The sequence below is a fragment of the Pocillopora verrucosa genome, chromosome 14 (assembly GCF_036669915.1).
Source record: "Pocillopora verrucosa isolate sample1 chromosome 14, ASM3666991v2, whole genome shotgun sequence".
NCBI classification, from domain to species: domain Eukaryota; kingdom Metazoa; phylum Cnidaria; class Anthozoa; order Scleractinia; family Pocilloporidae; genus Pocillopora; species Pocillopora verrucosa.
The window spans coordinates 330862-353118 of record NC_089325.1 but is presented as its reverse complement, the minus strand read 5'-3'; the positions used below and the strand labels follow the sequence as shown (position 1 = coordinate 353118).

Sequence of the window (22257 nt, the reverse complement as noted above, 5' to 3'; positions counted from 1 at the left end):
ATAAGAAGATTGCGAAGAGCTGTTATAGATAGCAAAACCGATTTCATAAACGTATGTTGGGTTCCTTCGTCGATTGCGAGTAATCAAAGGCGGATAACGCTATCCAAGGATCAATCGCTATCCAGCGATTAGTGTTAACAAAATGTACTATACCATCCACCGGATAGCGATTTATTCAGCTGATGGCATCTTTCCCTTGAACAAAAACACTGAAACCTTTACGAAGCGTATATCAAATTTTACAGCACTGAAATCCCTTCTTCGTTACCAATTCTACTTACTTTAGTTCTTTCCGAAAGCTAGGGAGACGGTTTTTTAATGGAAGTGTTTTTTTTTTCCAAGCTGTTTTAATGTCCAAAAGCGACAAGTCCCTTTTGCCGTTACGAAAACAGGATAATTTCCTCGCTGTTCGCATCGGGGTAGAACTATTGCTCGCTGATAGTTATAGGGGTTCCCACTAGACTAAAGAGATTCAATGGCCAGAGTCTTTTCCTATCGAGGTTGCCGTAGGCGCTAGTTCGCGAAAAATATCGCTGACAGTCCATCAATTCGCATAGCATTGCACTTCGAACATCGATCTTTGAAAAGCTGTGTTGTGCTTCGAGCGTAACTCTTCTTCCTCTGCCTGACCTCTTTCCTCCTATTGTTTTTGGTTGAAGCACCTTAATATGGACACAAATAGCTACATATTCACGCGTGTTGCACTTAACTTCCTCAATCAAACGCTTTACAAATTGTGTCCGCTCCTCTTAATCTAGCACGCTTCAGCACCGACAGGTGAAACAGTGTCAGTGGCTTGCTCCAACGTGATTGGATAACAGCCTCAACAGGCGTGAAGTGGAAATGCGTCGTCAAATAAACTTTTCGTGTAAATCATCTCGGCGAGAAAAAATAAACTCCCATTCTGTTCAGTGATTAAAATAATAGAACTGAATTGAATATCCGAAATCAGTGTTTCTTAAGCTTGACGAGAACGTAAACTTTCACAAGGATGGCAAGCATAATAAATACAATGTGTTGGTTTAAACTTTCGTACTTTTTTTTACATTTCTTTTTCGGCATGATGAAGTCACCCATAAGCTTGACCGTGTTAGCTTTAGCCGTTCTTTGTTATGTTAGTAATGGAGTTGCCGGTAAACACCTAAAGCGATGTGCAAAAAAAAAAAGGAAGAACCAGAGCCACAAAAGACATCTGTGATAAAGGAAGGTCCATGTTTAATGTAGAAAGTGGCGGACGGGCGTGAGCTGCAGGAGTGGAGAAAGGTCCGATAATTTGCCTTCGTCACTGAAACGAAGTTGATAAATTTGACAATCGATGCACTTTCCTCCATGTGACACCCAAACAACTCATCCGTCTTCACTTCTCCACCTACCGGAACGACTTTCACTTTATCAAGCGGTAGCCGGACTTAGCAGAGAAACGTCACATTGTTATCGGCCAGGAACGATATGGTGTACGAATTGCCGCAAAACTGAAGAAAGTATCCTCAAAGGTGGAATCCCAGCACAATACAAAGCACCAGCAAAAAGACAGGTACAATTGTACCTTTAGGAATGTAAAAGTAAGATTGCTTGTGATATGTAACCCGTCTCCTTGGTTGCAAATGTAGTAAATATTACAAATATGCAGCATGAATCTTCTCGGTCCAAAAGTACAACCTCAAGGCTTTCTCCGAAGACCAAACTTTCTAAGGTAAAAGGTGTTTTTTGTGATTAATGCAGAGAAATTATAGTCATTAGACAATTTTATCTCATCAAGTTGAATTTTGCAATTTTTTTTTTGTTTTCGACAGGTGAAGGCAATATCAACAGGCCTTTGGGGCTCAGTATATGGTGTTTATTTGAGGATAAAAGTACAATAATTGAGAGGGAAAAAAAATCAAGACTTTGACAATCAACTGCTTGATACAGGGTGACCGCCTAACACAATACATACAGTTTCCACTATTCGCTGTTCGCTGAAACCTTAGTATTAATAACTTACCACTGACTAAGGGCCATTTAAGCCCCTGGCTTTGGCTCCTCTGCGTTGTGATTTAGCGATGTTAAAGAATTGAAATAAATTAAATCTGTTTTTCTTTTTTTTTTTTACTTTTGATGTTGAAACTGGATATATCATCACATGAGAAGAAAAAAAGACGCATCATATCTAGGACCATTTAGCATCCTGGATTTTCCTGGGATGTGGGTATGGTGGTTAAATATTTTGTTTTTGCTCTTTTTGTTAGTTCCTTTTGGCTCACCGTACATATTTACCAAAGTTGTGGGGTTTCTTGTGAAATTTTGGAGGAGTTGCGGTCGCCTAAATGTCCTAGACGCTGAAATTGGAGGTCCCGCGGTTTACAAATCCGGGATCAACATCAGTATTTGGGCAACTGCCCACCTACCCCTCCCCTAACCTAACAACAGTCAATTGGCAACAAATTAAAGTTAATGTTGGGTTAGGGGAGGGGTAGGTGGGAAGTTGCCCAGATACTGATATTGATCCCAAATCCGCATGAGGGGACGCAAGCGGCCTCAACTGTAATTCCTTTTTAGAAATGCTAGGATGTTATCCTAGCATTCCTAACATTCCGAGCTGCGCGAGAGTGTCAAAATCCGTGCGTATGTCACAGAAATGTCACTAGACCTAAAGTACGCCAGATGAGAGCGAATAAATCGTGTGGATATATTTCTCTTTATAATCTACAATGTAACGCAAAGAAACCGGCCGAGGAATAAAGGCACTATTGATTGTGTGTGAAACAAAAGCATTAGCTGATGACCTTTTGATATCAGGCATTAATTCATTTATCTTCTCATATTTATTCGCCCTCATCTGATTTACTGTAGGTCTAGTGACATTTCTGACATACGCACAGATTTTGACACTCTTTCACAGCTCGGAATGTTAGGAATGCTAGGATAATATCCTAGCATTTCTAAAAAGTACTTACAGTTGAGGCCGCTTGCGCCTTTCATGAAATCCGGTTCAGAATTTAGCAGACCGTGTCAATCGGACTTGGCTATAGTGGGGTTTTGCATTAACCGACAAAAATCTGGCTGGCAGTCCTCTTAATCCAGAGTTTGGCTTGGTTATCAGGTAGACTTTGCAATTAACCAATTGTCTGTTCCAGAAGCCAAGATTTTGAAGCTAATGGACTGTTTTTCTTAATTTTGAGACCGTCTCTTTGTACAGCTAAGGATCCCACAAGCATAGCCGTCAGCTCAATTCGATATTTACGGTTGTTGGCGACATTGTTCGTTCCGTGTTATGTTCATGTCTCCCCACAATTCCCCCACTCCAAAAACACGGGTGAAATTGTAACGCCATGATAAAGCTATGCAAGTATACTTTACTATTGTTGGACATTAGCGCTGAGTCACGTTTCCGTCCCAAACAAACTTGTCATTTGAAAGATAATTTGTTTCTATCAAAAAATAATGGTTTGATGATACGAATTGACCAATGTAAATTATTCTACAGCTAACGTTTGGAGTGTTTTCCCTTCCTTAGAGCATGTCAGAGTCTTAAGAGTCTTAACCCTTTAACTCCCAGAAGAGATTAACATGTAACTTCTCCTTATAATATCTATACGTTATCCAGCAAACAGGTAATGAGAATATTCAAACTCATCAGGTACAAGATATCACCTTGATTGAACACCAAATTCTCGTAATCAATTTATAAGGAAATGTGTAAGAGCTAGAGGGGAGAATTAACAATCAGATCTTGGGAGTTAAAGGATTAATAATGTTGACCGTTAGCCATAAGAGGGCAAAAAAAATTCAGCCGTTAGACGTAAAAATTGGCAAATTTAACCGTGAGTCGTAAAAAATGTGAAGCGTAAAAAATTTTCTTTAATCGTAACGGAAAGTAATTAATTACTTTATATATTACTTTTATATGCTAAAAATTTTAAACGTTAGCCGCCAGACCCAGCTCCCCGTTGAGACCTCGTAATTGAAAGAGAATTTGGTAAATTAGCCACCGGAGAGAGATTTTAGAGCTGACACTTGGAGCATTGGTCCTTCGTTATAGCGAATTCTCTATTCTATGTAGGCTGGAAAACTGACTTTGATGTTCTGGGACAGCAAGCTTCAGATCCTTCAAATGAGAATCTTAGATGTACCTAAATACCATCCAAATCATCCGGGCTTGTCATTAATTGAATACAACGAAACTTGCACTGAGCGTGCATATACCAAACTAAGCTACGATTTTTTATTTCTAATATTTGATAAGGACAAGTGTAATTTCCATTAAGTTTCCGTACCAATTATTACGAACTCTGGTATCATTTGGTGTCAAAACCAAGGTAAATTACTGTTAAGGGAAATCGAAATTTAATTTTTCTGTTATGGGCGGACTTAAAATCTCTTTTTCTCAAAGCCAGGTCTTTGCAATTTTTGCCTGAGTATCTCTCTTGCGCTGATATTTACGAACGATGACGAGGGACAGCGAGGTGGATTTCGACAAAAATTATAGTGGTTGTTACTAGGAAGGTGATCGTGAAGGCAATGGAAACAACTTCTCTGTTCATATCTCCGATTAACAACTACCCAACCTAGGTAACTGCACTAAGCGTCCTCAAGACAGAAATGGTAATGGTTACCTTCCTATCTGTCACGATTTCTCTGTAGCATAAATGAAGTGTAAAAGCGAGGAAGCGATCAAAACTGATCGCTGAAACAATGAAGAATGAGGCACTGGTTAGAAACGTTCCTAAGACGAGGAAAGCAATTTTGGTATTGCGCTCAGAATCGTTAGACGAAACAGAATCTTTCGAGAGTATCTCAGCGATCACAGATATGTACAACAGTTGCACAAGTAAACCAACTCCAAGATCGGTACACAAGAGAAAAATTGTTACTTGAAATTTAAAAGCGAATGAGATTTTCTACAATTTACATGAAAAAAACCATCATTTTACTAAATTTTGGTAGCACGCGCGCTATTTTTGTAATTTGCACTTGTTTTAAATTTTGCACATGTGTTACATGAAAAATGCACTTGTTTTCAGCCAACAAAAAGCGCGCTTTGCCTTATACAAGGCATTAGGGGTTTAACGCTTGTACTTCAAATGTAGGCCCTTATAGATTATGCCAGCATAATACTTGGCATCATTTGGTTAAATTGGCATAATTTTCTCCCTTTTTTTAAGAGTAGCACTGTTAGTATAGTCAGCATATTTTTAGTTCTTTTCTCTTCTTTTTTTTTTTTTTTTTTTTTTGAAGGGAACAAGGGAACATTACCAGAGTCATTGCCTGTCTTGGTCTCCAGAACTGCTTATTTTCAAGTTCGGCTCATGGTTCATTCTATTTTCAATTTTTTAACTTCCTTGGGGAAGGAGATTACTGAAAGTCTAAAGGACTGGACACGCTGGAGGTAAAGAATGCGTCTGTCCCAGTTCCCGCTTTAACAAGCAACAAACATGCGCGTCGAAGAGAAAAGTGATGCTAACATCGTACATTTTGACACTTTAAGTAACTGCTTCTGGTCTGGAATTAAGTGCAGTAGTTAATTTTGTCAGTGCAAGTCTACAATTCCAAATAAAAAGGTTTCATACTTTGTAAACAATGAATATATAACTTGGACTTGTTTTGTGTTTCTTTTTCGGAAATCATACTTTAGGGAGAAGTAGCATAGCTTAAAAAATATAATTTGAAAAAACCGAGCAATGCTAGAAGCATAATATGCTACTTTTACCAACACAATCTATAATGGCCTATTCACATCACTATCCAGGCATTCCTTAGGTGCGCACAGTGGGGTCTGGGGGAGGGAGAGGAGGTAGATTTTATCACTTTGAAGGTGCCATCGAAGGCCACCTGATAAAAACTTGCTCCAACAGAGATAAACGATAAAGGCTGCTCTTAATTACGATTAAGGAAATTGATAGATAAGCACCATCCTTTGATGAGTTCCTTATCAACTAAATAACGAATTTATCCAGAGCGGCACTTATTCTTAAATTTGAAGGTAAAGAGTTCAAGCCGACGGCCTTTCTGTTGGTTTTGACAATTCTTAATGAAACTCGAAGGAGAACGTCGCTTATGTAAGCCTGAACTACGTTTTGCTTCAAAAATCTCAATATGATTTTAGAGTTCTTCCTAATAAAAGATGAGAAGCCTAAAATAAGGGCTATAACTATGATAAGGACCGTATAGACTAAGTTAGGAAATTACATAAGCACTACGAAGGTTTTATGAGAAAAGATTGATTTTTTTATCTTTTATTATCTTTTATTTTTTTTCTTTCGGAAATTTTTGCAAAACAAAATTAATCGCAATGGGGAAAAATTCGTCTTTAGCGCGCGGTTTGACTGCTACAGGTGATCAGTAGTTTGGACACAATTGGTAGAAACATCGAGAGGGAAGATTTTCTTAACAATCTGATGTTAAATTGAAAAAGTTGCGTTTCAAGCGAAAGGGGAAAAGTCTGTGTACATCATAACTTGCTGAGCACTCAGATTTCCTCAGCGAAAGAGAAGAAATAATAAATTGAAAAAGGAAGGAAAGGAAGATGTTTTTTAATTGATTTTAACCAATCTACATCCCTCCGACATGGCCCTCAAATTCGCATTCGCGGAAACACCACCATATGACATTTTGTCAAAAGACTTACAGAGGATGACTTCCTACTGATCAGACCACAAGTATTAGGCAAATGACTTTCATCTGAAAATGCCAAAGGCTAGTGGCGGGTTTTAAGATTGAATAATTGTAATAATCTCCTTCTTCACAGAAAAATGTTTAAAAGTGGCTGGCTATGAGGCCGTTAAACAATTTAAGCCAGCACTTAACAACCGCTTCTTCTTTTGATACATTCTTTTCCGTAGCCCTCTTGAGGAGATTTTTCTGAATAGAAAGACATTTAGGTTGGACAAGTTGTACTTTGACAGTTACATACGTCATCTAAACGTCACCCGCCCGCTATAAACACTTAAAATGAATTAAACTCCTCCTATATCCTTAAAGCATCTGTCCAATTTGAAGATTTTTTTCCAATTTTCCATAACGACATCGAGTCTATCAGTGGAAAATGTTTATTTGTCGAATAAGTGCCTCTCAAAAATCCTCTTTGATCATTTGATGACGAATACTTCGTTTAGTTAACTTGACTTGCACGAGTATTTGTAGACTGGTCTTTTTTGAAATGAGAGGAGCTGAGGATTGATAATTTCTTCTCCTTTGGGATTTCAGTGCCTTGATCCATTTGTAAACATGGCAGGAATTTCTTAAGAATTTGTAAAACATATCTCCGTATCTCTCTCATCCGCCAGCAGTATAAGATGGGATTCAAGGACGAATTCAAAAATGCTAATGTAAGTGAAAACTGAAACATTCCTTTCAGAAATAATCCGTGCTCAGACCTTACTATGATCAGCATTGTACCTGTATAGGGAAGATAACAAGCGGTGAACACGATGTAAACATACAAGATGTTGACGGCCGATTTAAGCTTTCTTTTGCTCAGCCCTAATTCTTTGCAATTTTCACTTGCCGTTTTTTCTTGAGATTTTATCTGCAAATGATGTTTGCGGACAGCGAGGTAGATTCTTTCAAAAGTTACGGTGGTTGTGATGAAAAATATTATCGCAAATGTGCTGGACACTGCCTCTCGGTTAACATCTCCCATGAACAGGTAACCAAGAGCTGCAACTGCGCTGAGCATCCAGAGAACGGTCAGAGTAATGCTTACTCTCTTTTCTGTTACAATTTCCCTGTAACGAAGATGCAGGCTGATAGCGAGGAAGCGATCAAAACTGATCGCGGAAACGACGAAGAATGAAACGCCAGTAAGAAAAGTTCCTACAACCAGAAAAGCAATCTTGGTTTTGCACTCAGGGTCATCCGGAGAAGAAGAATCACTTCGGAGCATCTCAAATATCATGGAGATGTACAAGGGCTGTACGACTAAGCCAACACCTAGATCGGAGAAAGCCAAACCAAGCAGCAGTATTTGCGAAGGAGATAAGGCACGAGTTGTCTTTGTTAGGGCACAGATGATAATCGTATTGCCAAATATCGCAGAGAGAGCCAAAATTCCGTTGATTACACAAAGCGAGATGTACCAGCTATAAAAGTCGTTCGTGTCGGGATAGTACTTGGAAATATCGTTACAAAACTCTTTTACTACCTTCATGGTGTTCTGTCGACGATGCCGCTGTAGACTGCAGAATATGTTCAAAGAATAGTCAGTGAATTCTCGCCCCGCGTACTTAACTTGAAGCCAGATTCATAAACCACGAATAGCTGGTTATTCAAAATTTAAAAGAAACACCAAGGTATTAATTGCGGAAAGAGTAGAAACAAAATTTCAATAAGTTAAAACGAAAGTTTATAACTCCACGAGAAAAAAAAAACTGCGTGAACGTGATATGTTTATGAGTCAGTTTATTTATGCAAAATCGTGGGAACTGTCATATTTGCTCTCAGGCACTTGCGGATTGTTTGTCAGAGAGGGACACCAAGATGTCAAATTACCAGATGCAAATGGCTTCAAACATCATCAGTTCACTAAAGGGTGTCACAAGTTACCAACGCGATAATACGGCGACAATAGACAATTTCCATGTTATCACCCCTTGTTCTTTGAATTGGATGCTTGTATTAAACTAAACAATACCAGAATCAAAATCAAACTCACCTGATCCACAAGGTCTTTTAATTCACACTGCTTCACGATCGTATGAATTTTGGTTAGATTAATTACGGAACAACTGAAACCCTCTGTCAACACCACCGTCCTTGTAATAAACATAAAAAAAAATTGTCATTACTTTTCATTCCAGACCCCTCTGCAATTACAGGATTATTCAAAGGAACTGAGAACGATTTTGCTTTTATTATATTTTTTCTCACAGTTTATCATAACATCCATTTTGTTTTTAATATAACTCAGTGTAATTTGCAAGTTTTGGGACCTTTAACACCTTTGACAGCTGGTTTGAAAAACATTTCATTGAAACATTGTGCGTACTTACATAATTCCTGAATTTTTTTTTCTTTATATTCTTCTCGCGCTTAAAAATTCGCCGAGATTGGTCAAACGACTTCTTGATTAAAACGTAGAAAACGATTTAAGACTTTGACCAACGATGTCTATGTCTGAGAAAAATTTCACTGTTGGAAAAGATATGTCGATCGCATTAACTGAACAGATATTTGATAGTTAGAAAAGGTAAGGACATCTATGTTTGACTTTCAAAACAACTCTTAAAAAATGTATTTAAATGAAAATGCTATTAATTTGCATTTCGCTAAAAAATAATTTTTTTAGATGAGAATTCATAAACAGCAGATTTCTTCAGCGCATCCAATTACCATCACAATTGTTTGGGACATCATTCATTAGCTACCCAGGAAAACCGAATCAAACTTTTTGACGGTATTCAACAAGAAATATTAAGAAAAAGCAATTATGTGTTATTCAAGTTCCAAGCTAATTTGCTCATTCGAAAGAACTTACGTCGCATTGGTCCCACGAAATATCATAACATCTGCAGGCGTGTGCTCGAATTACCAAAAAATTACACATTCAACTCGAAAAAAAGGCGAAAACTTCAAATGTCTATTATTTTAAGTCATTTTCTGTCCTTTTTTATTTATTAGCAAGCTTCCGTAGATATGATTCAAAGGAAATAAAAGATGGCCTTTTAAAAATCCATACATCGTAATATGCGCAGAAAGAATAAAGAGCTGTTTTTTGAACAGTGTAAGAAACATTACGAAGCGATATTAAGCATATTTAACCTCAGCTGGTTTTCTGGAAACATAATATTAAGTGAAACATATATTGGAAACTTACTATTTCAGTTAAGTGAAAACCAGTTGCAAGAACGAGCGACTGAAAATTGCCAAATTTCACTAAGGCACATCAAAAATTGCCGCCGTGTATATTTATTCGATCGTTGCCCTTACGGCGGGTGAAAAAATTAAATCCCGTTTCTCCTCTTTCAATAAGTAAATAACTAATTGTTTCCATAACAACCCCGATAAATAAATAAGAAGATTGCGAAGAGCTGTTATAGATAGCAAAACCGATTTCATAAACGTATGTTGGGTTCCTTCGTCGGTTGCTTTGTAGGAGCCCGTGAAACACTGAAACACTGAAACCTTTACGAAGCGTATATCAAATTTTACAGCACCGAAATCCCTTCTTTGTTACCAATTCTACTTACTTTAGTTCTTTCCGAAAGCTAGGGAGACGGTTTTTTAATGGAAGCGTTTTTTTTTTTTCCAAGCTGTTTTAATGTCCAAAAGCGACAAGTCCCTTTTGCCGTTACGAAAACAGGATAATTTCCTCGCTGTTCGCATCGGAGTAGAACTATTGCTCGCTGATAGTTATAGGGGTTCCTACTAGACTAAAGAGATTCAATGGCCAGAGTCTTTTCCTATCGAGGTTGCCGTATGCGCTAGTTCGCAAAAAAATCGCTGGCGGTCCATCAATTCGCGTAGCATTGCACTTCGAGCATCGATCTTTGAAAAGCTGTGTTGTGTTTCGAGCGTAACTCTTCTTCCTCTGCCTGACCTCTTTCCTCCTATTTTTGCTGGTTGAAGCACCTTAATATAGACACAAATAGCTACATATTCACGCGTGTTGCACTTAACTTCCTCGAACAAACGCTTTACAAATTGTGTCCGCTCCTCGTAATCTAGCACGCTTCAGCACCCACAGGCGAAACAGTGTCAGTGGCTTGCTCCAACGTGATTGGATAACAGCCTTAACAAGCGTGAAGTGGAAATGCGTCGTCAAAGAAACGCAAGGGTCAAACGTCTGCACATGCATGCTCAGATCAAAGCTGCGTCCTTTGGAATTGTAAATAACACTTTTTTACATTGAGAACCCAAGCGAGACTTCGTCTTTCTCAGTTTCTAAGGAGAGTTCAAAGTTTCTTAGGGCTAAAACTTACAGAAGTTCTTGTTCTAGAGTTTTCCTACATTGTGTTAGTTTAAACTTCCGTACTTTTTCTTACATTTTTTTTTCGGCATGATGAAGTCACCCTTAAGCTTGACCAAGTTAGCTGTAGCCGTTCTTCGTTATGTTAGTAATGGAGTTGCCGGTAAACACCTAAAGCGATGTGCAAAAAAAAAAAAAAAGGAAAAATCAGAGCCACAAAAGACATCTGTGATAAAGGAAGGTCCATGTTAAATGTAGAAGGCGGCGGACGGGCGTGAGCTGCAGGAGTGGAGAAAGGTCCGATAATTTGCCTTCGTCATCGAAACGAAGTTGATAAATTTGACAATCGATGCACTCTCCTCCATGTGACACCCGCACAACTCATTCGTATTCACTTCTCCACCTAAGGGAACTACTTTCACTTTATCAAGCGCTAACTGGACTTAGCAGAGAAACTTCACATTGTTATCGGCCAGGAACGATATGGTGTACGAATTGCCGTAAAACTGAAGAAAGTATCCTCAAAGGCGGAATCCCAGAACAATACAAAGCACCAGCAAAAAGAGAGGTTCATTTGTACCTTTGGGAATTTAAAAGTAATATTGCTTGTGGTATGTAACCCGTCTCCTTGGTTGCAAATGTAGTAGCACTCATTAAAAATATGCAGCATGAATCTGCTCGGTCCAAAAACACAACCTTAAAGCTTTCTCCAAAGACCAAACTTTCTAAGGTAAATGGTGCTTTTTGTGATTAATGCAGAGAAATTATAGTAATTAGAGAATTTTATCTCAGCAAGTTAAATTTTACAGATTTCTTTTTCTGTTTTCGACAGGTGAAGGCGATACAAACAGCCTTTGGGACTCAGTAAAGGGTGTTTATTATAAGAAATGAAGAAATATAGTGCAATAGCGAGGAAGCGATCAAAACTGGTCGCTGAAACAATGAAGAATGAGGCACTGGTTAGAAACGTTCTCAAGACGAGGAAAGCAATTTTGGTATTACACTCAGAATCGTTAGACGAAACAGAATCTTTCAAGAGTATCTCAACGATCACAGATATGTACAACTGCTGCACAACTAAACCAACTCCAAGATCGGTACACAAAGCAACACATACCAGCTGTAAAATTCATCCTTTTTGGGATAACATTTAGAAATATCGTAACAAAATTCCTCCAGAGCTTTCATGACAAATCGTTTGATCTCGGTGCGAAATTCAAAGTCTTGAAGTTCTGAGCGAAATGACTCAGGAGGTGTGAACAGCTGAATTAGTTTCTATCAAACTTCAACTTAACTCTTTCGTTGAGAACTTTCCTACATGACATTGTGTTCGTGGCCTAATGTAAATACAGGCAATAACATGATTACGATTGCAATATGGTGTAAAAAACCACGAGTAAATTTTTCAAAGACAATAAAACTGCACGAGTCCATTGGGTTAGAACAATTTGTAGACTTAAAAGAATTGACAGGTGCTTATTTACACCAAATTAAACCAGAAATCATGTAATCTTCCATTAATTAATGTATGTGAAATAAATCCATTTACGGAAAAAAAAAAAAAAAAGGCTAGAGTCCAAACTTTATAGAAAATATGTACTAAACTTGTTGAATGAACCACAACATTTGGCTAAAATAAAAACTCCTAAACTTCTTAAAATTCCAAACAAAGGAGTAACAAATTTACGCGAACGAAAGCTCAAAAACATGCAAATACTAAGATTCCGCGAAAACAAACGAAAAGTACGCGAAAAAATGTCCATGTCTGTTTTTCAATGTCAAGGTAAGGGTTCTCTGACGTGATTGGCTAATTTGTGAAATCAAGCGTGCCGCGCGTGCATACCAAAAGGATACGAAGGGGGGAGAGGAAGAGAAAAATTGTTACTTGAAATTTACAAGCGAAAGAGATTTTCTACAATTTATATTTAAAAAAAAGTATCATAAAAAGTCAAAACAGACGAAATTTTGATAACACGCGCGCGCATTTTGTAATTTGCACTCGTTTTAAATTTTGCACACGTGTTACATGAAAAATGCACTTGTTTTCAGCCAACAAAAAGCGCATTTTTTTAAGTATAGTAATAACCAGTAAAAAAATTCAAACGACGTTCTAGTATTTTACGCGCATATGAAGGCTCTTGCCTTATACAAAGCATTAGAGGTTTAACGCTTGTACTTCAAATGTAGGCCCCTATAGATTAAGACAGCATAATAATTGGCATCATTTGGATAAATGGGCATAATTTTCTTCCTTTTTTTAAGAGTAACACTGTTAGTATAGTTAGCATGTTTTTAGTTCTTTTCTCTTCTTTTTTTTTTTTTTTTTTTGAAGGGAACATTACCAGAGTCATTGCCTGTCTTAGTCTCCAGAATTGCTTATTTTCAAGTTTGGCCCATGTTTCATTCTATTTTCAATTTTTAATGTCTTTGGGGAAGAAGATAACTGAAATGTTAAGTCGTTCTTTGTTTAGAGGACTGGACACGCTGGAAGTAAAGAATGCGTCTGTCCCAGTTCCCGCTTTCACAAGCAACAAACATGCGCGTCGAAGAGAAAAGTGATGCTAACATCATACATTTTGACACTTTAAGTCACTGCTTCTGGTCTGGAATTAAGTGCAGAAATTAATTTTGTCTTTTCAGTGCAAGTCTACAATTCCAAATAAAAAGTAGTCATACTTTGTAAACAATGAATATATAACTTGGACTTGCTTTGTGTTTCTTTTTCGGAAATCATACTTTGGGAAGAAGTAGCATAACTTTAAAAAATGAGCATGACTAGCATAATTTGAAAAAACCAAGCAATGTTAGAAGCATAATATGCTACTTTTACCAACACAATCTATTATGGCCTATTCACATCACTATCCAGGCATTCCTTGGGCGCACACAGTGGGGTCTGGGGGAGGGAGAGGAGGTAGATTTTATCACTTTGAAGGTGCCATCAAAGGCCACCTGATAAAAACTTGCTCCAACAGAGATAAACGATAAAGGCTGCTCTTAATTACGATTAAGGAAATTGATAGATAAGCACCATCCTTTGATGAGTTCCTTATCAACTAAACAACGAATTTATCCAGAGCGGCACTTATTCATAAATTTGAAGGTAAAGGTTTCAAGCCGACGGCAGTTCTGTTGGTCTTGACAGTTCTCAATGAAACTCGAACGAGAACGTCGCTAATGTAAGCCTGAACTACGTTTTGCTTCAATAATCTCAATATGATGTTAGAGTTTTCCCTGATAAAAGATGAGAAGTCTAAAATAAGGGCTATAACTATGATAAGGACCGTATAGACTAGGTTAGGAAATTACATAAGCACTACGGAGCTTTTTATGAATCTTACCTTTTTTTTCTTTCGGAAATTTTTGCAAAACAAAATTAATCACAATGGGGAAAGATTCTTCTTTAGCGCCCGGTTTGACTGCTACAGGTGATCACCAGTTTGGAAAAAAATGGTAGAAACATCGTGAGGGAAGATTTTCTCAACAATCTGATGTCAAATTGAAAACGTTGCGTTTCAAGCAAAAGGGTAAAAGACTGTGTACATCATAACTTGCTGAGCACTCAGATTTCCTCAGCGAAAGAGAAGAAAGAATAAATTGAAAAAAAAAAAAAAGGAAAGTGTTTTTGATCGACATCAACTAATCTGCATCCCTCCGACATAGCGCTCAAATTCGCATTCGCGGAAACACCACCATATGACATTTTTTCAAAAGACTTACAGAGGATGACTTCCTACTGATCAGACCATAAGTTTTATGCAAATGACTTTCATCTGAAAATGCCAAAGGCTAGTGGCGGGTTTTAAGATCGAATAATTGTAATAATCTCCTTCTTCACAGAAAAATGATAAAAAGTGGCTGGCTATGAGGTTGTTAAGCCAGCACTTAACAACCGCTTCTTCTTTTGATACATTCTTTTCCGTAGCCCTCTTGACGAGATTTTCTGAATAGAAAGACATTTAGGTTGGACAAGTTGTAATTTGGCAATTACATACGTCATCTAAATGTAACCCCGTGCGCTATAAACACTTAAAATGAATTAAACTCCTCCTATGTCCTTCCATGAAGCATCTGTCCAATTTGAAGATTTTTTCCAATTTTCCATATCGACATCGAGTCTGTCGGTGAAAAATGTCTATTTGTCGAATAAGTGCCTCTCAAAAATCCTCTTTGATCATTTGATGACGAATGCTTCGTTTAGTTAACTTGACTTGCACGAGTATTTGTAGACTGGTCTTTTTTGAAATGAGAGGAGCTGAGAATTGATAATTTCTTCTCCTTTGGGATTTCAGTACCTTGATCCATTTGTAAACATGGCAGGAATTTCTCGAGAATTTCTAAAACATATCTCCGTATCTCTCTCATCCGCCAGCAGTATAAGATGGGATTCAAAGACGAATTCAAAAATGCTAATGTCAGTGAAAACTGAAACATTCCTTTCAGAAATAATCCGTGCTCAGACGTTACTATGATCAGCATTGTACCTGTATAGGGAAGATAACAAGCGGTGAACACGATGTAAACATACAAGATGTTGACGGCCGATTTAAGCTTTCTTTTGCTCAGCGCTAATTCTTTGCAATTTTCACTTGCCGTTTGTTCTTGAGATTTTATTTGCAAACGATGTTTGCGGACAATGAGGTAGATTCTTACAAAAGTTATGGTGGTTGTCATGAAAAATATTACCGCAAATGTGCTGCACACTGCCTCTCGGTTAACATCTCCCATGAACAGGTAACCGAGAGCTGCAACCGCGCTGAGCGTCCATAGTACGGTCAGAGTAATGCCTACTCTCCTTTCTGTAACAATTTCCCTGTAACGAAGATGCAGGCTGATAGCGAGGAAGCGATCAAAACTGATCGCGGAAACGATGAAGAATGAAACGCCGGCAAGAAAAGTTCCTACAACCAGAAAAGCAATCTTGGTTTTGCACTCAGAGTCATCCGGAGAAGCAGAATCACTTCGGAGCATCTCAAATATCACGGAGATGTACAAGGGCTGTACGACTAAGCCAACACCTAGATCGGAGAAAGCCAAACCAAGCAGCAGTATTTGCGAAGGAGATAAGGCATGTGTTGTCTTTGTTAGGGCACAGATGATAATCGTATTGCCAAATATTGCAGAGAGAGCCAAAATTCCGTTGATTATACCAAGCACGATGTACCAGCTATAAAAGTCGTTCGTGTCGGGATAGTACTTGGAAATATCGTTACAAAACTCTTTTACTACCTTCATGGTGTTCTGTCGACGATGCCGCTGTAGACTGTAGAATATGTTAAAAAATAATCAGTGAAGTCTCGCCTTATGTACTTAATTTGAAGCCAAATTCGTAAACCACGAATAGCTGGTTATTAAAAATTTAAAAGAAACACCACTTCAACTTTTCCACCAATTGCGGAAAAAGTTGAAACAAAATTTCAATAAGTTAAAACAAAAGTTTATAGCTCCACAAAAACGAACTGCGTGAACGTGATATGTTTTCGAGTCAGTTTATTTATGCAAAATCGTGGGAACTGTCATATTTGCTCTCAGCCACTTGCGGATCGTTTATTCGAGAGGGACAACAATTTGTCAGATAACTAGAAGCAAATGGTATCAATAATCTCAGTTCGCTAAAGGGTGTCACAAGTTACCAAAACGGTGACAAAGCGGCTAAAGACAATGAATCAGACAATCAGTTTCCCCGTTATCACCTCGTGCTCTTTGAATTTGATGCTTGTATTAAACTAAACAATACCAGAATCAAAATCAAACTCACCTGATCCACAAGGTGTTTTAATTAACACTGCTTCACGATCGTATGAATTTTGGTTAAATTAGTTACCGGACAACTGAAACCCTCTGTCAACACCACCGTCTTGGCAATGAACATGAAAAAAATTGTCATTAATTTTCATTCCAGACACCTATGCAATTCTTTTATCATAATTTTTTCCTCACAGTTTATCATGACATCCATTTTGTTTTTAATATAACTCAGAATAATTTGCAAGTTTTGGGATCTTTAACACCTTTGAAAGCTGGTTTCGAATACATTTCATTGAAACATTATGTGTGCTTACCTAATTCCTAAATCTTTTTTCGATATTCTTCGCGCGCTTAAAAATTCGCCGAGATTGGTAAAACGACTTCTTGATGAAAACGTAGAAAACGATTTAAGACTTGACCAACGATGTCTATATCTGATGAAAATTCCACTAATGAAAAAAGACATCTCGATTGAATTAATTGAACAGATATTTGATATTTAGAAAATGAAAAGACATCTATGTTTGACTTTTAAGACAACTCTTAAAAAATGTATGTTAATGAAAATACTATTAATCGCATTTCGCTGAAATAAATTTTTTGGGTGAGAATTCGTATAAAGCAGATTTCTCCAGCGCATCTAATTACCATCACAATTGTTTGGGATATCATTCATTACCCACACAAAGAAAACCGAATCAAACTTTTTGACGGTATTTAGCGAGAAATGTTAAGAAAAAGCAATTATGTGTTATTCAAGTTCCAAGCTAATTTGCTCATTCTAAAGAACTTACTTCGCATTGGTCCGGCGAGATATTGTAACATCTGCATGCGTGGGCTCAAATTACCAGAAAATTACACATTCAACTCAAAAAAAAGGCGAAAACTTACTTTGTCTATCATTTTCAGTCATTTTCTGTCCTTCTTTTATTTATTAGCAGGCTTTTGTAAATATGATTCTGAGGAAATCAAAGATACCATTTAAAAATCCGTACATCGTAATATGCGCAGAAAAATAAAGATGTGTTTTTTCAACAGTGCAAGAAACATTACAAAGCGATATTAGACATATTTAACCTCAGCTGGTTTTCCGGAAACATTATATTAAGTGAAACATATATAGGAAACTTACTTTTTTTAGTTAAGTGAAAACCAGTTACAAGTACGAGAGACTGAAAATTACCTGCTAATTTCAATAAGGCACATGAAAAATTGCCGCCATGTAAATTCATTGGATCGTTGCCATTGCAACGGGTGAAAAAATTAACCCCGTTGCCGTTTCTCCTCTTTCAATACGTTTTTCTACCCCCCCCCCCAAAAAAAAACCGTATAAATACGGGAAAAATACTTAAGTATTGTGGAACATTAGCGCTAAGTATCGTTTCCGTTCCAAACTGCGAAATGGTATTTGAGAGCCTATATCACTTTCCCTGTAAGATATTGGACGTTTGGACCAAAATTAATACAACGATTACGTTGGATAAAGATCGATGAGAAGATTCAAATTGATCGCATACGGCCAGTTCGAACAATTTTTGACGCAGTCTCTTTTGACGGCACAATCAGTAACCCCTTAACAAAGCAAAGATTCTCTTTTCCATGTTGATCAGAAACTGATTTACCTGAAGTGTTAAAATAAGCTTGAGATCCTTTAGATAAGACATACGTGCTTGGCGTTGTGTTGTAGTCCTTACAGTATATAACTTCTAAAATGCCGTCGTGTAATTGAAGTGAAGGAAGTTGTGCTCTAACTGGAGCCGAAATCTTTTAGAGACTTGTCCTTCCGATAACCAACAATTGGGATACATTTGCGCAAGGTTATTGTGTTCATTTCAGCGAGTATGGCAAACCGACAATAGTGGTCATGGAGTTCTTAACTAAGGAGACAGTTAATCCTAAATCAGTAATATCAGATAAAATTTACAAATTATTTTAGAATTGATTAAACTTAACAAAACTTGACAAATGGAAGCTGCATCAACAGCAGCATCAATAAATTGACTTTTAATTTCACGAAAAATCATTGTTTCCCCAACAACCCCGATAAACAAATAAGAAGATTGCGAAGAGCTGTTATAGATAGCAGAACCGATTTCGTAAACGTACGTTGGGTTCCTTCGACCGTTGCTTTGTAAGGGCTCGTTTGGATGCGAGTATGCAAAAGCGGATAACGCTATCCAATGGATAAATCGCTATCCAGCGAACAGCGTTCACAAAACGTACTATACCATCCAGCGGATAGCGATTTGACCAGCTGATAGCGTCTTACCCTTCGACAAAAACAATGAAACCTTTACGAAGCGTATATCAGATTTTCCAGTACCGAAATCCCTCATTCGTTATCAATCTCCTTATTCTAGTTCTTTCCGATAGCTAGGGAGACTGTTTTTGTAATTGAAGTGTTTTTTTCAAGCTGTTTTAATGTCCAAAAGCGACAAGTCCCTTTTGCCGTTACGAAAAAAAGGAAAATTTCTTCGCTGTTCGCATCGGAGCAGAACTATTGTTCGCCGATAGTGATAAAGGTTTCTACTAGACTATATATCATATACATGCATATCATATCATTACATGCAAAAAAGAAAAAAACGCATTAAATTTAGGATCATTCAACATCTTGGATTTTCCTGGTGTGTGGCAATATCGGTCATATTTTTTTTTTTGCTCTTTTTTTTATTACCTTTTGGCTCACCGTACATATTTACTAAGTTGTGGGGTTTCTTGTGAAATTTTAGAGGAGTTGCGGTCGCCTAAATATCCTATTTTCAGACGACGAAATTGGAGGTCCCGCGGTTTCAAAATCCTGTTCAGAATTTAGCAGTATCAATCAGACTTGGCTTTAGTGGGGTTTTGCATTAACCGACAAAAGTCTGGCTGGCAGTCTTTTTAATCCGGAGTTTGGCTTGGTTATCACTTAGACTTTGCAAATAACCAATTGTCTGTTCCAGAAGCCAGGATTTTAAAGCTAGTTTTTTTTTTTTTAGTTTTAGTTAATTTTGGGGCCGTCTCTTTGAACAGCAAGGGATCCTGCATGCATAGCCGTCGGCTCAATTTGATATTTATGGTTGTTAGCTACATTGTTAGTTCGATATCACGTTCATGTCTCCCCACAATTCCCCCACTCCAAAATCACGGGTGAAATTGTAACGCCATGATAAAGCTATGCAAATTTGCTTTACCATAGTTGGACATTGGCGCTAAGTCACGTTTCCGTCCCAAACAAACTTGTCAGTTGAAAGATAATTTGTTTTTATCAAAAAATAATGGTTTGATGATGCGAATTGGCCAAAGTAAATTGTTCTACAGCTAACCTTAGGAGTGTTTTCCCTTCCTTGGAGCATGTCAGAGTCTTAGAGTCTTAACCCTTTAACTCCCAGAAGTGATTGACATGTAACTTCTCCTTATAATATCCATACATTATCCTGCAAACAGGTAGTGAGAATACTCAAACTCATCAGGTACAAGATATCAACTTGATTGAACACCAAATTCTCGTAATGAATTTATAAGGAAATGTGTAGCAGCTAGATGGGAGAATTAACAATCAGATCTTGGGAGTTAAAGGATTAATAGGATTAACCGTTAGCCATAAAACGTCCAAAAAAAAAAAATTCAGCCGTAAGACATAAAAATTGACAAATTTAACCGTGAGTCGTAAAAACTGTGAAGCGTAAAAAATTTTCTCTTTAAATCGTAACGGAAATTAATTAATGGTTATATATGTAGCCGTAAAATGGCTAAAAATTTTAAACGTTAGCCGCCAGAGCCAGCACCCCGTTGAGACCTTATCGTGATTGAAAGAGAATTTGGTAAATTAGCCACCGGAGAGAGATTTTAAAGCTGACAGTTGGAGCATTGGCCTTTCGTTTTAGCGAATTCTCTATTCTATGTAGGCTGGAAAACTGACTTTAATGTTCTGGGACAGCAAGCCTCAGATCCTTCAGTTGGGAATCTTAGATGTGTCTAAATAGAGGGTCTCAATTGGGTGATGGCTTTTACGGCTAACGATTAAAATTTTGGCCAAAATACGGCTAACGGTTAACACCTTTCCATTGTTTCCACCAGATATATTTTTACGGTTAACTCTTTTTACGGCTAACGATTGAAATTTGTCAATTTTTACGTCTAACAGCTAAACTTTTTGGCCGTTTTACGCCAAACGGTTAACCCCATTGAGACCCTCCTAATAACATCCAAATCATCTGCGCTTGTCATTATTGAATGCAACGAAACTTGCACTAAGCATTTGCCTAATTAAGCTACGATTTTTTATTTCGAATATTTGATAAGGACAAGTGTAGTTGCCACTAAGTTTCCGTGCCAATAATATATTTACGAACTCTAGTATCATTTGCAATTGGTGTCAAAACCAAGGTAAACTCCTGAGAAATGTAATCAAAATTTAATTTTTCTGTCATGGTCGTCTTCGACAAAAAAGAAGAAAAATAATTTTGGCCGCAAACTGAGGGCTGAGGTCGCTTTGTCGTGTAAATCCATTGAAAACGTATAATCAACACCGTAAAACCATAGGAGACCTGGATATTGATGAGATGTGACGAGATTCATTGGTATATTTTGTATATTAGCAAAAACATGGAAACATTAAGAAAAAGTTTATCTGCAACTACTTGACTGAGAATCGGAAGGCTTTTTGTTTGAAAACTTTCTTAAAAGACCGGAACGGAAATCGCATCCACAAAAAGGCTCATTTAGAAAGAGGGAGAGACAGAGGAGGAGACAGAGAGAAAAAAAAAAGTTTCAAAACAAGATTCGTGTCTCAGTATTGGTTAAACTTAATGAGTCAGATTAAGAGCTTCTCGTATTCAAAGAATTTATTCTGATTTAAGTCAATTGAATTTTCATATGAGATAATCGATCGCATTAATTTGGTTCAGATTTATTGATTTGATGATGCTTTGATATTCTTCCCAGATCCGTGCTCTTTCGATTTCGGCTAACTTCCTCATCATAATGAACCCATTTTTGAGCAAGAACAAAAGAAAAGATCTCTCAATGAATAGCTAAAAGAAATAACATCTCATCATAACCGTCATAAACAGAGATTTTCGTGTGAAGAAATTCTCCCCCACATCTGTGATCTACGTCAATGGAAACAATTCTCTGCAAAAGAGTTTAAGTTTTCATTAAAGGAAAAATCAATTTCGCATGACTTGAAGAGCGACGAGTTCTTGAGCCGTACGTTACAAGGTACACGTCCACAGCCGTTTAATAAGGTTCATCAGCATGAATGGAAGTTTCTCTGAAGATTCGCTCCTTAATTCCTCCCGATCCGTGTTCCCATGTCCAGGTGCTGCGCAGATTCGTGTATCAAAAGGAGAGGTATCAATTTCCCTTTACCTTGCGTTCATTGTCGGAGCCATTTCGTGTCCAGGTACAATTCTTTTGAACATTTTAGTGATCGTAACAGTATTGAAGACGAGAGAGTTACGGACAAACTCAAACATTCTGCTAACTAGTTTGGCCGCCACTGATTTACTAGTAGGCTTAGGTCCTGCACCGCTAGCCATCGTTACAGACGCTTTGCATCATCGAAGAACTGTATCGTTTCAAGTGACTTGTACGATGCGCAAGATTTACCTCTTTGCAATGCTCGCTACGTTCATCGC

The 22257-nt window shown here is 37.6% G+C and overlaps 2 protein-coding genes across 2 annotated transcripts; both read right to left on the bottom strand.

The window, feature by feature from the left end:
* Positions 1-7090: 7090 nt before the first annotated feature.
* On the bottom strand, positions 7091-8190 carry LOC131797544 (adenosine receptor A3-like). The gene has a single exon (XM_059115171.2). The coding sequence runs from the start codon at positions 8126-8128 to the stop codon at positions 7091-7093; it is 1038 nt and encodes a 345-aa protein (XP_058971154.2). The 5' UTR covers positions 8129-8190.
* A 6500-nt stretch (positions 8191-14690) lies between these two features.
* LOC136278197 (adenosine receptor A3-like) lies at positions 14691-16120 on the bottom strand. The gene has a single exon (XM_066161639.1). The coding sequence runs from the start codon at positions 16118-16120 to the stop codon at positions 15083-15085; it is 1038 nt and encodes a 345-aa protein (XP_066017736.1). The 3' UTR covers positions 14691-15082.
* Positions 16121-22257: the final 6137 nt, after the last annotated feature.

Coding starts and splice junctions, on each gene's coding strand:
- LOC131797544 (XM_059115171.2), bottom strand. CDS start 8,128: ATGAAGGTAGTAAAAGAGTTTTGTAACGATATTTCCAAGTACTATCCC.
- LOC136278197 (XM_066161639.1), bottom strand. CDS start 16,120: ATGAAGGTAGTAAAAGAGTTTTGTAACGATATTTCCAAGTACTATCCC.